This window comes from Engraulis encrasicolus, chromosome 11 (genome assembly GCF_034702125.1).
Source record: "Engraulis encrasicolus isolate BLACKSEA-1 chromosome 11, IST_EnEncr_1.0, whole genome shotgun sequence".
Lineage (NCBI taxonomy): Eukaryota > Metazoa > Chordata > Actinopteri > Clupeiformes > Engraulidae > Engraulis > Engraulis encrasicolus.
The window spans coordinates 39,000,045-39,016,783 of NC_085867.1; the positions used below are offsets into that span (position 1 = coordinate 39,000,045).

Here is a 16,739-nt window from a genome sequence, read left to right on the forward strand (position 1 = left end):
TTGCATGCTGACGTCTAGCTACAAATCCCGCCCACGAGAACAGCATCATCAGAGATCTTTTTGACAGCTGCACGAGGCTTCCCATCATAAACAGTCTGTGATGCTGACTACAAACTCTGAACAGTATCTGGGAGATTAAAGATAAGAAAGCATAAAGTACAGACTTTCAAGTAGTCGGCGTCCTTTCTGTGAACATATTGCGGACAGTAGCCGAAACTAATGTAGTTATTGTATACAATACAAATAATACAAACATGAGACACTTAAGGAAATAAGGAAGACATACCCACAGTAAATTCCAAGAATTTAGCACGTGCCTCTCACAATTGTTTCTGCCCAAGAAAGTATTCAGTCAGTCAACCAACAGTCTTTGCTGTTGTTGTTTTTATACACTTTGCCCATTGTGTTTATAAAAACAAGGTGAAGTCAAGGTCCATATCAGGCTTTTCATTACACTGTCATACAGCAATATATTATTATGGAATAAAATACAATATAGAATATACAGAATATCTTTTTATTTTTCATTATAACAATTTGGCCTACAACGAAATTGAGCATTCCTTGTTAATTGAAGCCATAAATAATTAAAATAAAAGGTTGGAAAAGTTAATGTGTTAAATATCCCATTGACACGATAAAAAAAATACCAAATCCTTTGACCCATTGGTAATTGGCCCTCCCATCTGCGCCCCTGGCTTCAGTGCCCAGTGCCAACACATGGTATTCAGAATTGCTATGATATTGCATTTTATATTATAGAGGCATTGTTGACAAAGGCAGTATCCAAAGAGGATGGAACAGTGTGCTCTATTAGTTGAATCTGCACAAGGAACACAAGGCATGTAGCACAATGTGCTTCACCGTTTATGAAAGTACACTACTAAAACAGCAAATAAGGCATACTGTACATTGACAATAATGAGCAGACAAATACATGTAAATTGTACACGTTTATTTAGTGATCGTGTAGATACATTGATGGCTCAGAATGTCCAGTCCCATCCTTTCCTCCCCCTCTAAAGTAACCAGAACAAGGATAACGATGCTGTCAGGTGTATGTGTGTGTGTGTGTGTGTGTGTGTGTGTGTGTGTGTGTGTGTGTGTGTGTGTGTGTGTGTGGCATTCAATAGCAGACAGGTAGAAGCTGTGTTGGTGCTCATGGAGAACATAGACTAGACAGAGTAGGTGTAGCAGGCGATGGTAGCATTGATTTCTCTGTGCTATTTGAGATCTTGTTATCATTTAATATATCGACTTTCATTCAAGGCCGACATCTCTGGATGAATCGGGGGTATAAGCAGACGTCGCGGATGTGGTGACGGTTCAGGAGCCAAGTGAGGAACCGCTCCAAGCCCAGACCGTAGCCGCCGTGAGGGCATGTTCCAAACTTCCTCTGGAAAACAAAATAGTTCACACACCATTATTACAGGAATTCCCAATACCATCTGCTCTACATAAGTTGAGTACAGTAACTACATATTTTGTCTAAATTGAGTTTGGACTGAAAGTGGTCTTCATGACAACTCCTTTATCCTGTAACAAAGTCATACATGTATATTCCCAATGTGTCCCGTTTTAGAGATATTCCTATGTCAAATATGCAGCAACTACAATATCCAACCCAATACCAAGGTTTTGAAGTAGTAATGGGCAAATTAAGTTTTGTTGAAGCTTTGTTGAAGAACCATTTAGGCACATTGTTTCAAGTTGGGTTGGTACTTGCATTTTCAGCAACAGGGCCCTCTCCTGGTGAAAAGCCATGTTTGAAATTAAATGGGGCCAAATTTGATGGAACCATTGGAACTTTTGTGTTTGTGTGTGTGTGTGTGTGGGGGGGGGGGGGGGGGGGATCCCCACACATCAGAACATTATATTGTCCTTGCTGTGTCTATAAATTATGATAATTTTTCAGACGACTTTGTCCTGGGTCCGACGTGTGACCTTTGGCCATCTGAACCATCCGGTGCCAAACTATTCTTTTCATGTTGGACTGGATTGAACTTTTCCTTTCTTTTGTGGTTTTTAATGGTTCACATTGCTGTCCTTCATACCTGATCAGTATACCAGTAGTAGGGTGTTGGGTCGATGCCCTCCCTCTTGTAGCCTTCCAGCAACTCCTCAGAGTCCCAGATACGCATAGACCCTCCAACGATCTCACCAACGTTGGGCATCAGCACGTCAACCTGGACAACACATGCAACCCACTGAGTTACCAAAGGCATTTTCTCAAAGAGCAAGTTGGCTACAGTATTTTGTGGCGGTTCATCTCTACAGGGAAATTCACTAATATGGGGGAATCAGTTCTATGCCACACATGTTTTTTTCATATGAGACTTACAGATTACATCAGAAGCAATATCAATGTTTTAACTTTGTAATAGAATACCACTAGTGTTGTAATTACATTTGTCAGAGTACTTCTACTTTATCCAACTCTGGTTGTGAGGTGTGTATTGACTGACTCTGTGAAGTACAGCCAGAAATCTAAAAAATCAGCTGGGCAGAAACAAAAAGACAACTTACTTGCCAATTTGACTGCATGGGGAGTGTGCGTTTGGTTAGTAAGATTAAACATCTACTTGCCGTATTGGCTGGTGATGAAAAAAGTTAATTTAGACTCCTGAGTACTGTTTAGTTAAAGTTGTGCACTGACCGACTCTGTGAGGCGGCGGTCCTCTGGGCATCGCTGCATGTAGAAGGACTTGATCTCGGCAGGGAAGCGGCACAGCAGGATTGTCTCATTAATGGTGTCTGTCATCAGTCTCTCTGGTGCTTCAGGAATGTCCTGGGAGAGGAGAAAAAGTGTTATTACACGTACAATAATCCTGATTATTATATGGTGTGACGTCATCGGTCGAATGCTCCATTCATTTCAATGGGGCTCCCCAACGTTCGCACGTCTGATATTTGAGATAACGGACGGGTTGGTCTATATCAGACCGCTGTCAATGGCAACAAGACTTTTCACTGCTAAAGCGAATGTTTCATATCACTCCACAGGGGGTCCGGTCTTTTGTCACTCTAATCAGCTGCTGTGATAGACAACACCTGTTGTCTAGGCTACCTGTTGCCTAGCGGTGTCCCACAACGGCACTGTTTTGTTTTGCGCAGCAACAATCTTTTGACATGAAAAATTATAATAAACTTAACATTAAATAAAGAAATGTCCCCGCCATGTGTGAATCATTTAAGTATATCCATATAATAAGCCGATTAACGTTCGGCGAGTCGGTCGCTTTGTGGAATAGCAGCACTTCAGAGAGAACAAGACCCCTCCGCTCCGTGTCGGGGTCTAAAGATTCTCTCTGTCGTGCTGCTATTCCACAGTAGCGACCTTCTCGACGAACGTTGCTTAATATATGCCTGCTATATCACTATACAACAAGCTTAATACATGCAACAGTCATGAGTAACCTCTGGATTGAGAAACTACAATCAACATATTCCACATATTCCATAATTGGACAGGCAAAACAGGTCAGTAACATGTGGCAATGGATTGTAGTTTCTTAATACAGGTCACCCATCACTGCATGCATAAACAGTATGTGACTAAAGGCAGGAGAGCGAGTACTGGTAATACGGTGTACATATGGATACCATTTCGCTGTGCATAAATTTAATCTGAATAATATTAACATGGCAACATTTTGAGCCCTACCTCTCCAAATTCATAATAGGTTCCGTCATCTTTCTTGACGTCATGCTCCTTCAACCAAACAATGGCCTCCGAGTAGTTCATCCTCTTGAAAGGTCGCTTGGGGGGCTTGAAATCCTGTGGAAAAATAAAATTAATTAAAAATCACTGATGAGTACAATACCTCTAGTCTATACAACCCTTTCATGCCAGCTGATGTGGATTGACAAAGACCTTTCACTCACAATGCACATCAGACCATACATCATACAAAGATGAAAGCCTCACAGATCACTCCATACGCCTATATGAATCGACAAAGTTGCAGCTACCATATTTTATGAATGATAATTTGGAGAGAACTCCCTATTTGAAAGATTCACAGTGAGTGACAGTTATGAACAACATTAACAGCACATGAAAAGCCAAAGAGTGCTTTTCATTTTTTTTTGCTTCAGCCATAAAGACGTAGGAATCCCCCACCAGACAAATCATTGAGCTGAGGCACATAATACTAGCCGGCCTGAAAACAGCCCAGAGAGTAGGAGGGTCAAGGTTGTTCTTTTGGGCTGAGACATCAGGTGGTGAAACCACAACTAATGCCCATCAATTCATTTGTAATTGTATAATTAATGTGCTGCAGTGAATATGCTTCTAATATAATCTACTAAAAAACAAAAGTATAATAGTGGCATTAGCTGTGGTTGCACCACCCTGACATGTGCTACTCCTAAAAACGTCATTGACCCAGGAGTAGATGGAGCACGTACTGGGTTGACTTCGAGAAGCAGCTGTCCAGCCTCAGACTTGAGCACGCGGTCCACCACATCACACACCAGGTCCTCCAGCCGGGTCAACAGGTCCTCGAAGCTGATGAAGGGGCACTCCGCCTCAATATGGGTGTATCTGGAACATGACCACAACATGTCGACATCTTAGTAAACATACTACATACATTTTCAAGCAAAGTCTGGGCTTGCTGGCTAACACAGATGTCATTGGTCAATTTCATTGCTCCTCTGCGTCAAAAATGAACAAAAAGCGTAACAAAAGACAAAAACGTGACGTCATAACATTCTCATTTCAAATTTTTCATGTGCGAGGCATACTGTATGCTAGCACCCATAAATATCACCTCTAAACAGTTAGATGTAGTTTCCCAAGCCCAATAATTCTGCCTAACAAAGGCAAAGTGCAGTAACAACATATTCTGTCAAAATTGAGTTTAGACTGAAAATGGTCTTCATCCTTTATCTTGTGACAAAGCCTTATGGACCAAATGTGTCCCGTTTTAGAGATATTGCTATGTTCAACTTGCAGTACCTACAATGTCCAACCTAATACCAAGGCTTTGAAGGCATTTTTCTCAGTTCAATGTTACTGTACTTTGCCTTCGTAGGGCAGAATTGCAGATGGCATCGCAAAACGAAGCTTTTCAATTGAAGAGCAGCATCACTCACTCAGCCAAGTGACGGCGTGTGCGGGACTGCTCGGCGCGGTAAGACTGGGCGATGCAGAAGGTGTCCCCCAGGGCGGGGATGCAGGTCTCCAGGTAGAGCTGGGAGGACTGGGTCAGGTAGGCCTCCTCACCAAAGTAGTTCAGACCAAACAAGGTGGAGCCTCCCTCCACCTGGGTCTGGACCAGGGTAGGCGGACTGATCTGCTCAGGTGGGAAAAAAAATGACACCAGAGAAACAACAGCATGGTTATTCACATGACGCGTTCAGATGCAAAGTCCCCTAAATGCTTTTAGTATAAATTTACTGAAAAATGTGTACAATTGATTAGTTTTTGTAACCATGCTACTAAGAACTGGTTGTTACTACTTGTGACTCTTTTATCCCACCGCTGGTTACAGTTAAGTTATCGGTTACAGTTCCTTGAACAATATGAGACTTAGTGCATTGCTCAAGGGCACTTCAATCATAGATGAAAGTGTAGGAGACCACCACCATTATTTCTACTGCTACAAAGTATCTACAATCTTCTGATCCCAAGGCTTGTTCCCAAACAATTAGGCAACAACAGAATGGTTATTAAAATGAAGAGTTCAAAGGCAAAATCCACTAAAATCAACTTTCTATGACCTATAAAATTAATGGGATTAATGTATAAAATGATTTTGTTTGAACTTCATTGTTGCCATGCAATAAAGCACTGTCCATTTATGGAAAGTTACTGCTTGGGATTTTTTTTGTGTCAAATAGCGATCGTGAAAGATATCAATTATATATAATATTAATAGTAGTAAATGTGTAATTAGTAGATGGCATTCTTATTTTCATTCAGCTTATTTACATCAGTAATGGGCATTTAAAAAATTGGCTAAACAAGATTCTCATTATCTTTCATTTAAGAAGATTAATATAGTACATTTCAATGAATTGTAATGATTCACTAAAATGCCCATAAACTAGTTGGATGGAAAACCCTGTGATTGATAAGGATTCATCTTCAAAATAAGTTTAACGCAAATAAAGGTAGGCAATGGCCGGACACTTGAAACAGAGAAGAAATATACGTGCTCCATAAAAGTTCCTTCTCTGCGTTTATGATTATTCTTTCATCAATAAATCACAGCAAAGGAGCTTGTATGCTGTGTGGATACACCTTTTTTCATGCGTCCTTTTTTTTATCTGGCCCCTGTAATAATTGTAACTTTTTTTTTTTTTACAATGGCCAGACACTTGCCTCATAGTATCCATGGCTGAAGAAGTGGTCCCTGAAGCACTGTGTGACAGTGGACCGAACCCGCAGGATCTTGGAAACGTTCTCTCCGCGGATCATCATGTGCCGGTTGTTGAGCTGAACGTCCACATCCGACTCCTCGTTCAGCAGGTTGTCAGCGCCCCCTGCTGGAGCAAGGCCGACTAGCTCCCAGAAGTCACAATGCAGCTCATGGCCTCCTGGAGCCTGTCAATAGAAAACAGAGTAGAGTAGAATAACTTTTATTAATCCCAATGGAAATTAAAATATAGAATAGCTTTCAGGGGTGTGAAAATAACTAATAATATTTACCAAAGTAAATATAATTGAGTAGGTTTTAAGAGTAAGGGCCCAATTTGTAATTTTTAAGTAGTTTAGTATTGTACTTCACAAGTACAGAGTAAAAATTGATTGTCAGAGGAAAAATTAAATGTTGAAAATTAAAGGAAATTATGCAGGCTTCAGTGCAGAAATTTCATCATTTTGCATAACCCATCTTGGGTGAATGTGTATTGCACAACTAGCCAGGGCCTGCCCAAAAAAAAATCATGACTCATCTTGCGAAACTTTAACCGCCCTCCATTTCACTTCGGAGGCAAATTACAGTAAATTCAAGTATTTTTAAGCTCGATTAGGCGTGTCACACTATCTCTGTCATTTCCTCCGCTGGAAGCCAAGTCAGTAAAGAATGGTTTGATTTTAACTTCAACTAGTGGTATACAGAGGTATTTAACAAAACCAAGCTTTGCTCACCCTCTGAGAAATCTGTTCATCATGGCAGCTTTGCTAGACAAATGCCCATAGAGCTTTGTATTTGCAACAAACAGGCTATTGGAAGATCGGTGGAGGGAGATTCTGGAAATGATCTTGGGCTGGACTCAAACCTGGGTCCCCAGCATAAGTGTGGTGCCTTAACCGTTTGAGCCATGGCCAATACCATGCTGAAGAGCATCATAACGGGACATCATAATCGGGACATGAATGTGCTGCCATCCACATTTTATGTCCACTTTTGCACACGTTAGCGCATCAGACATCATGCAGTGTAGTGTAGTGTGAAGTCAGACAAAGCTGAAAAATATTCATTCGAGCTCCGTTGGCCATCTGCCCCCTACACGATACCTCCAGTGTTGTGCATTGTGCTCTGATCGTTCTGAAGCAAGCACAGTGTGCCAAAGACTGAGCACTCACCCGTTTTTTTTTATCCTTTGGATTTTTTCTTCTTTAAGTTATTTTTACTTCTTTTTATTCATTCATTCATTCATTGGCAATGACGTTTCGACCTCTCTGTCCTTTTTGTTCAGCACCAGGGATTGTGCACAAGTAACTCTCTACAAGTCACTCACCTGCTTTCCCTCAGGAACAGGCTGTAGCGTCCCGTACAGAGCCACGGTGCTCTCAGTGGACAACACCATCCCATTGTAGCACTGGCACTGTAGAAAGAGGCATTGAGCTGGTATTATGGATCACATGGCAAGAATTTGTACTGTGACGATAATGCTTGTTCCTCTCGCCGTTTTTAACGGTTCAAGTTATTTATAATACATTTTAAAGCTGCCGTCTTTAGGTTTTCCTGTTGGCAAGCATAAAGCCTCGATTCTGGGATTTTGGAAGGTGTACAGTAACCTGGTTCTGACGCGATGGTTGTTAGCAACCATCTGGAACATTGTCAATCGCTTAGCTCTGGAAAGGCGTAGGTGTGTTCCAAACAGCTTGAACCTGATTGGAGAATTCACGTGGCTTTCTTTAATCACATACTACTTCAACCACTGACTTGAATATACCCCGCCCAACAACCCACCTCGCGATTCTGATTGGACAGGCTGTGAAATATCTGATTCCGTTCGGGCTCGTCTAAGATTTCCAGATCCGTGTGCGAGCTCACGAAGTTTGAGAGCGTGAGCGCCAGGCTAGGTATACAGTATATGAAGCCTCAGAACACCACTAAATCTTCAGTCACTAAATGCACATGATTACATATTTTAGCCGTACAATAAATAAGCATTCAACTTCCTGTCCCGTCCTCCAAAATGCCAGCCAAGTGGTGTGATTGGGCAGCTACCCACACCCTCCAATCTGATTGGTTAAGCTAACCAAGGTAGCACTGAAATTTTGAAAACAAAACCACAGGCTTTGGCGGGAGAAAGAGAGCTTATGTTTTTTATGATGGGCTATTTCATGTACTACTTTCTAATCCCATGACAGTTCAAGGTAATATGACTAAGAACAAGTTGACTTCCACTTTAATCATCTTACAGCAGTGTTTCCACCACTAGCCCTTCAAGATCAAGAGCAGCTGATCAGGCAATTTTGCAACAATTATCACAGTAGCAATACTTTTGAAAAAAATAGCTATTAGTTATCAAGAGCTTGTGACACTTTCATACCAGCTTGTCCGTAAGCACAGACTGCAAGAAGCCAGTTCCATCTCTCAACACGATGAACAGCAAATTCTTTCCTGAAATACAAATTAAAGAGAAGTGCCGTTTTATCAATCGATATGCAATGCATGTGTACAAACACAGAAAAAAAACATGTTACTAAAATGTACACATACCAAATGCAGTTTGTTACACAATTTCCCCCAGTCATAAAATAGGTGAATGAAAAAAGGGGCATGAAAACAATCTTGCGACAAATGCTGTAATTACCTTGCCTACGCAGCCGGTGCACCCAGCCACACACCTTCACTCTCTGGCCTCGAAGTGGTTCCAAATGGCGGATTTTGGCCTAAAGGGACAAAACATTTTTTAGTCACGTCAGCAACTTTGTACATTTAGAGCTTGACTAGATCATTTGTAAACATGTATTTTCAAACCTTACTTCAAATTAATATGAATTAACACTTAGGATTGAAGGCTTTTGGGGAATGCTGATGGCGTTGTGTGGCTTACCGTTGTAGGCTCCGGCAAACTGGGATCATTCTCGATCGTCACCTTCTTTGCGTCTTCTAGGTTTTTATCCCTCCTCGCAGCATCTTCTGCCTGGCAATGACAGACAACGACATTAGCATTTCACAAAATGTATTCACCAATGCACTGCTGATAGCAACAGAATTAATGGCCGGCCACAATGATTATGTTCATATACTCATTCTATTGCTCTCTCATATACACGGACAACATTTCAAGAGGGTTAGAAGGACCTTGGAGACAGAAGATGACTCTTTGTCTGCCGACAATCAACCCCCACCCAAAACCTGTTTCACTTCATGTTTTTACAAATACAACAGCTCAAGGGTATACCGTTACTGCTACAATTGTTTTTAGCGGGCCACTTTAAATTTGAAATTAGAATTGACATTATACTTTGGCAGTTGTTTGGCTCTTGCCCGAACTGTGTAATTCTGTGCAGCTTCGTGAGCTCCACTACTAGGTCTGGGAGAGCACGCGTTGGCTTCGCCCTCAGAAGGCATGGCTTTATCCATCATTCTGCCCGTATTCTGTAACATCTGTCCTGTGACACCTCAATGCGAGTTGAAAAAGGTAGGTCTGCACACTGCCGATAAGCTCCAAAAATAAACTTTGTTATTTAAAATGCAACGTTTCGATCACCCTGGATCTTCATCAGGCATGCCTTGCCTACGCAGACAAGTCTCATGCCTGCCTGATGAAGATCCAGGGGGATCGAAACGTTGCATTTTAAATAATAAAGTTTATTTTTGGAGCTTATCGCAGTGTGCAGACCTACCTTTTTCAACTATCTGATTATTTTGTCTGGCACCTGCAACAAGTGTTTTTGGATGTGCGCACCCTACCCAAAACTACCTCAATGCGAGTTGCCATTGATATTGAAGCAATAATGCTCCATGAATTTTCTGCCTCGAGACACAAAGGATTCCTGCAGTGTTCCAGACCTGTGTGTGTGTGTGTGTGTGTGTGTGTGTGTGTGTGTGTGTGTGTGTGTGTGTGTGTGTGTGTGTGTGTGTGTGTGTGTAACTCCACTTAGTGCCACCAGAAGGCTCCAGAGCCCCACACCCACACCCACACCCACCCACCCACCCACCCACCCACACACACACACAGGTCTGGTGAGATCCAGGCTACGATGGCAGAGCCTAACCCGAACACAGGTTAATGGTTGATCAATGAGTTTCATTTCCTGTGTACATTGACTTCCTTTAACTAACTAAGATAAGAGCCTACAGACCTGCAGATCTCCTTTTCTATAAATTGTGAAAGCTATTTCACACAAGTGAGTGCAAATTTGAATTCCCCTTTTCTTAAACTTCACTGAACAGTACGTCCTCGGTTCAAGCAAACCAACTTGCTTTCATACTGAAAATGTGGGCATAAATTGTCACTTTAATTAGATCAGTGAACAATTAACTGCAACAGTTCTCTCAGTAGGTACCTCTTTCTTGTCTTTGGCATCACTCTTCATGTTTTCCCTGGCGAATTGCTTCTTTGCGCTCTTCATCTGAGTTTTGGAGATCACTGCCCATCTCTGATGGAAGGGAAAAACAGGGGGTTAAAAAAAGGGCAAACTTGATCTTGTGTTCTTCGGAAAAATAACAGGTGAACATAGAGGCACAGACAGACAGACAGACAGATTTACGACTTATAATCAAAACAATACAACAGGAAGGGACTGTCACCATGTGACACTGGCTTCCCCTTACACGCCCTTTTACTGACCTCTCCCTCCACCTGGGAGTCCATGTAGATGGTCGGAAAAGGCTCCTTTCCAGCAAACAACATAGCCTGCAACATACAACAAGACATTACGTCACGCTTAGTTGAAATTTCCATCGAAAACGGTGCACTTTAGGTACAGTCAAAAGCACTTCAGCAGTGAACGCTATGGGATTCAAGCCAGCAACATTCCAATACCAAGACAGACTGCCCTAACCATTAACCCACAGCTGCCCTGACAGAATTATGATAAGTATGACTCAAATTATTAAACAAACAGTAAGACATCTGGAGCTACTTCAAATACATGCATTAGAAAACACATCAGCATTGAGACTCTCTATTGTGATCACAGGGTAAAAAAAGAAGAAGTTATGATTCAAAATGAAACCGCATTGAAGTTTTGAACACAAGCCAATTGTATTATTTTAAGAAATCAAGTTGTATATAAACTGCATCTTGTGATGGTCACTCGCTGTAAACAAAAGCTGCAGTGGTGTTTTTAAAAGAATGACAGATCGTATTTTTAACATTTGTTTGTTTGCAATGCTGATAAGAAACACAATTTTGTGCTTCTGAAAACATGCAAGGCAAGCTTGATGCTGTGAGGTTACCTTGAGAGGCGTTTTAAATGGCTTCTGCTCCGTGCCATCTCCTGTCTGGTCATTGCCTTCCTTAGCAGACACGTAAAGCTCCCCTGAAGGAAAACAAATGAGAGGGTTGAAACTCCAATAGCAAAACAATGGCTTTCAACTGTCTTTTTTACTAGATTAGACTGCTGTCACCTTTTCTCTTTCACCACTAACACAATCAGCCTTTTTGTTGCAGCTTTGCTGTTTCAGATTATATGCAACCTTTTATATCATCCAAATGTCCTAGAATCTTACCGTCAATCATTCCCTACACACGAACTGAGCTGTAGCACACATGAGATTTTACCATCCATAATGCATCATCAGCATCAGTGTCATCACGACTGATGACTGTTCTTATGGTGCATTCCCCAGAGATAGGAGTCGGACCTTCCCAATATGCAACAAGGAGTCAGCTACCTCCCACTTGAAAGCGCTCCAACCAGCAAGCTAACCAAACTACAAACATGGAGGGACAAAAAAACATATCCACTTCTCAAAGATGTCGGCAATGTAAACAATGAGGTGTAAACAACATCATGCGCATTTTTTGAAAGAGGCAATGCCAATAACTACACCTTTGAAAGGTTCATGGGCGCTTTTGCAACTGTTAACCTGTCCAAATCAACTCTATTTGTCCATAGAATGATGATGTCTGAGTAACATAACTATTCCTAACACTGTGCGCTGCCATTGATGTGATGACATCACGATTGTCAATGGGACGAAGTCGGTTAGTTTCGCTTTTGCCCCAGCTCGCGACTTGAACATTCCGCTTCAACAGGCGTCCCAATGCATTTCAGCAAGTAGGAGGTCAGAAACATCCCATCTCCCAACCCTGGGGAAAGCACCATTAACAGCGTGCTACGCCCTCAACATGACAACAAACAGCTTTGACCAGGCCTGAGACCCCTCCCAAACACCATGCTATGCTGATGTAACTTCTCTAGTTCTAGTTGACACTCTAGACATGCTACACAATTTCTTAACTACCGACCAGCTCACATACCATGTATGTGGCTAAAATGTAGCCGGTCAACATATTTCCTTCACCCTGCAGGCGTCCATGCTCAATGCGCATCACCAAAGCTGGCCTGTCAGCACAACTCATTCCAACGCTGTATGCGGAAGTCAGATTTTTGACAACTCTGATCTCATCGTGGACCATCTAGCTAACAGAAAAAACTAAATTCACGTGATGACAATCTGCCCGTCCTTCGCCCATTCACAAATCAGTAGGAAAGGCCCAACAACAAGAGATAACGATGTACTAGTGTAGCATGGTGCATGCTAACAACCTTAAGGGCATGTAAAACCGGTGAAACGCTACATGAAAGGAAACACCTTGTACGAGAGTAACTAGCATTGGCTAAATCCATTCGCAGCCTACATAATACACCATTCTCGGGTTCATCAACTGAATGAATGAAACAACAGAATCAGCGTGGTTGACAAAGAATTACCCAATATCTTAAACACATATTCCAAAAAGCATTTATAGTAGGCCTAGTCTAAGATATGCATCTGCTATAAGATGAATCAATGATCTGATGCAACACGATGCACTACTTACGGATTCCTGGCTAGGGGAAATGTGACGTCCATATAACAAAAAGACTTACTTACCAACAGAGATCTTCTCGGCGTTTTTCGTTATCTCATCCGCCATAGTTGATGCCCCAGTCAAAAAATCTGGTGAAGAATAAAATAATATGCTAAAATGTAGTTTCCACCAGCTGGCAGCTGCCTTCTCTTGTAACACGCCACAGCCAGAGCCGTAGATTAAGTCACAACCCGTATAGTCAGCAGTTGATACGCTAATGTTGCCCCCTACTGTATAGGAGTAGACTATCTGAAAGGAGGTGTTTCAGTAACTATAGTCCTGGACCAGCCATGTAGCCCCGTTCGCAATTTTGAGTTGGGGGCGTTTCTCACTGGAATTGAGTTAGTGGGTTCCTAGACATTAAAAATCACGGCGGTGCTCGTCCACCATAGTGCCAGATTTTTCACAATATGGCCGCCAAATATGGCTGCCATTGCCTATGACAAATATCTGTCTTTTTTACTTTTAAACTGTTCATACACATGCCATACATCAATTCTGATCAATTTTTGGAGAGAAATTCAATTCTGACAATTACATGAGGAGGATGTGTGATTTTGACCTTAAAAGGTCATTGCCAAGGTCAAATTTGCTATTCTGATGAACGTTAGTAGACTTCCATTGTAAAAATGAGAGACAAATGATCAATTATGGCATGAGGAGTTATTTGCTGATGTTACTATGATTATTTGTGTCAGTATTGTCCTTAAAAGGTCAAGGTCAATGTCAAGGTCAAGGTATTTTTCCTATTCTGAAGAACTCAGCCATGTGCTTGCCCATTAGGTCATTGTTAAGAATAAGGAACTGCCACTATAAATGTAAATCTAACATTTCTAACATTTAATATTTCCTAACACTTTAGGGACCATCATATCATGAACATTTAATGAATAAATGTCATGATAATGGCCTAGGCTTAAATTACGCCCAAAACACAGTAAATTAACTAAGGTGGAACATTGTAACATTAATTAAGGTGGAAGATAACACATAATGTACACACAGTATTTTCTGTTTTTGTACTGAATTTGTGTATGCATGCAATTTAGTGGGATGTGTTTTTACAATGGCTCCTCATTTTTCCTTGGCAAAATATAGTCTGTGAAACTCCAGCAGCATTTTCGATTTTCACACTGTCCTGCACATTTACATAATTTAAGCACACCTTATGATTACGGTTTCAGGCATTTTAATGGCAGGAGTATGCAAGATGTGTGCTCCTGCCACCCATGTTGCTTAGGCTCATGCCTTATTTTGGGGTCCTTGGTTCTTGCAAGTATGTTGCAGATTCTATGAACTAGAAATGCCCCTCTCTGAATGTGCCCTCTTATAGCACTACTGATGGGAGGAATAGCATTGATTCCATCACCACTGCTGTACATTTATACTCTGTGATCATCAAATATTACAGCTGTTGTGGTTGATCTGGCCCCAGCCCAGACACGCACCAAGTACTTCCCAACCAATGTTGCATCTTGCTCGGTCAATATTTTGGCCTCTCCAAAGATAGCAAGTACTGGACTGGATCAGAAACCATGGCTGCATGTTTAGTCCCAACCTCATGCAACCCCCCTACTCATACAATAATCTCCTTACAGGATATGTCCTTCAGTTTTTGTCAGTGATGCTCCAAGATGAGAGACTAATTGATGGAGGGGAAGCATTCTCCGCATCTAGCCAGTGCCATACTGCTGGCAAATCTCCTGCATACCAAGTTCTTGGAAATATGGGCCGTAGTGGAGAAGCAATGCAAATGTGTCTGTATCATTTGAGTCTATAACAACTTTTCTGCACTGCTTCACACGAACAGCCCACTCAACATGCACCAGCAACCTGGCCTAAGCCTCATCAACGCAGTTCAAGAGCTCTGGAATCTCTTCACCATCAGCTGACTTTGCTGGTAACACCTCATCATCAACAACAACAGGGCTGACAATGACAGTAGTATTGGCTCTGGTTTGATAATAAATCATGTCTGGGACTAACAATTGGAGATTTCACTTGTTCTCCACAGAGGCCCGGAACTTATCAAGTTGGTGAGGAATGGGTGTTAGAAGTCTACCCGAACATGAGGGCAATAAGTAGACTCAGAGCTTCATTGGGTGAGATTAAGGTGAGGCTCAATTTCACTGACAAGCTTTGACGTGTTAACAACCAACAGAAGGTCACCATCTAACAGGGGTGATGCTGAAAGGACATCATGAGATCTGCTGAATACTCATGCCCCGTTCCTCAGCAATGTCCATCCTCCTATGTGCCTCAGCTATGTCTTTAGATGAGACCAACTTCTGCTCCTTTACGATGATTGCTGGTGTCTTCTATGGTTGATCTTTGTACTGCAGAAGATTCCTTTTTGAAACAGTTCCACTTATCTTATGTTCTTGAGAACTAACCTATCCTGCCAGTATAAGCTGAAAACAAGCTTTGGAGACGGTTGCGCAGGCGAGGTGCGACACTCCTGTTAACAACCTGGTTGCTGAGCAGATTGTGCAGTGGAACGGGCGCATTAACGGTCAATGAGTATGGATTCTGCGGATCCACCACAAAGTCTAGCAACAATTACACATTTCGGTTGAATGTAAGGCACGTGGTGCTCAGTGCATGTTGGAGGTGGCATTCTGTCCGCTTCAAAGTGGTGTTGTTGGTGAGAAAGTTGAGGACATCAGTGATCATTCTAATCTGATGGAAAGAACTCAAACTTTGCTGCAACATTAACATTGCGTGTGGCTCCTACTAAAAACTGTCCTCCATGACCTTTGCATACTCTCTGAATGCTGCTCACCTGCGCACAGCAGTAAGAGGCTACTGCAGTTACGTTCTGCAAAGATTGGCATAGGACGTTATGGTAGCCACATATTTATTTATTTTCCTTCTCTTTCAGAGACAACAGCATTTTTAATGATGGCCGCCAAATCCAGCCAAACTTCAAAGAATTGGCAGAGCTCTGTCTTGTCTTGATTCAAGCTCTCCACTTGCTCAATCAAGGCCTCAAACTCAAATTCTGGGCAACGTTAATTTGAAGCCAGTGAAGTGTGCAATGCCTGTACCTGTGCAAGCACTGGATAGTCTGCCTTGTCCTTGTGAGTCCAGAATACCTCCCACTGGAGAGACATGCATCAATGCATTATCTAGGCCAGAACCTCGAGGCAATTTTCCCTGATATCTGAGAATAACATGCGTCCAATGGAAAGGGCCAATACAGTGGAAGAGATCCATAAAGTGCTCCGTCTCATGCAGGTTTCATCACACCAAATTGCCATTGATGCCTGGATCATCTGCCCGCGAACACTGGAAGTTGGATAGGCAGTGTCTGACAGTGGCACACTCAGTAATGGGTCTTGGTATTGTAGGAAGGAAGCCAGCACGCATCATTGGCAGAACAGCAGATGAGACAAGTGTGTGTACAGCAGCCTGCATCAAAAGGTCTCCTCCTGACACACCAGAGCGAATCAGGCTGATCAAGAATTCATGCTTTCCTGATAAACCTTTTGCAGTGGCAACATGCAGTTATGTTGCTTGTTTGT

General features: G+C 42.1%; 1 protein-coding gene across 1 annotated transcript; it reads right to left on the minus strand.

Moving 5' to 3' along the window:
* Nucleotides 1-940: 940 nt before the first annotated feature.
* Nucleotides 941-13,395, minus strand: nars1 (asparaginyl-tRNA synthetase 1). The gene is made up of 15 exons (XM_063211347.1): nt 13,239-13,395; nt 11,595-11,677; nt 10,984-11,049; nt 10,700-10,792; nt 9,241-9,330; nt 8,998-9,076; nt 8,734-8,804; nt 7,693-7,779; nt 6,332-6,553; nt 5,101-5,300; nt 4,411-4,546; nt 3,665-3,778; nt 2,657-2,788; nt 2,055-2,186; nt 941-1,396 (listed from the first exon to the last, which is right to left on the minus strand). The coding sequence occupies exons 1-15, from the start codon at nt 13,279-13,281 to the stop codon at nt 1,265-1,267; spliced, it is 1,680 nt and encodes a 559-aa protein (XP_063067417.1). The 5' UTR covers nt 13,282-13,395; the 3' UTR covers nt 941-1,264.
* Between the last annotated feature and the right edge of the window lie 3,344 nt (nt 13,396-16,739).

Coding starts and splice junctions, on each gene's coding strand:
- nars1 (XM_063211347.1), bottom strand. CDS start 13,281: ATGGCGGATGAGATAACGAAAAACGCCGAGAAGATCTCTGTTG. Junction 4,547..5,100: donor ACACGCCGTCACTTGGCTGA/GTGAGTGATGCT, acceptor GTCATGTTCCAG/ATACACCCATATTGAGGCGG. Junction 2,789..3,664: donor CCTATTATGAATTTGGAGAG/GTAGGGCTCAAA, acceptor CTCCTCTCCCAG/GACATTCCTGAAGCACCAGA.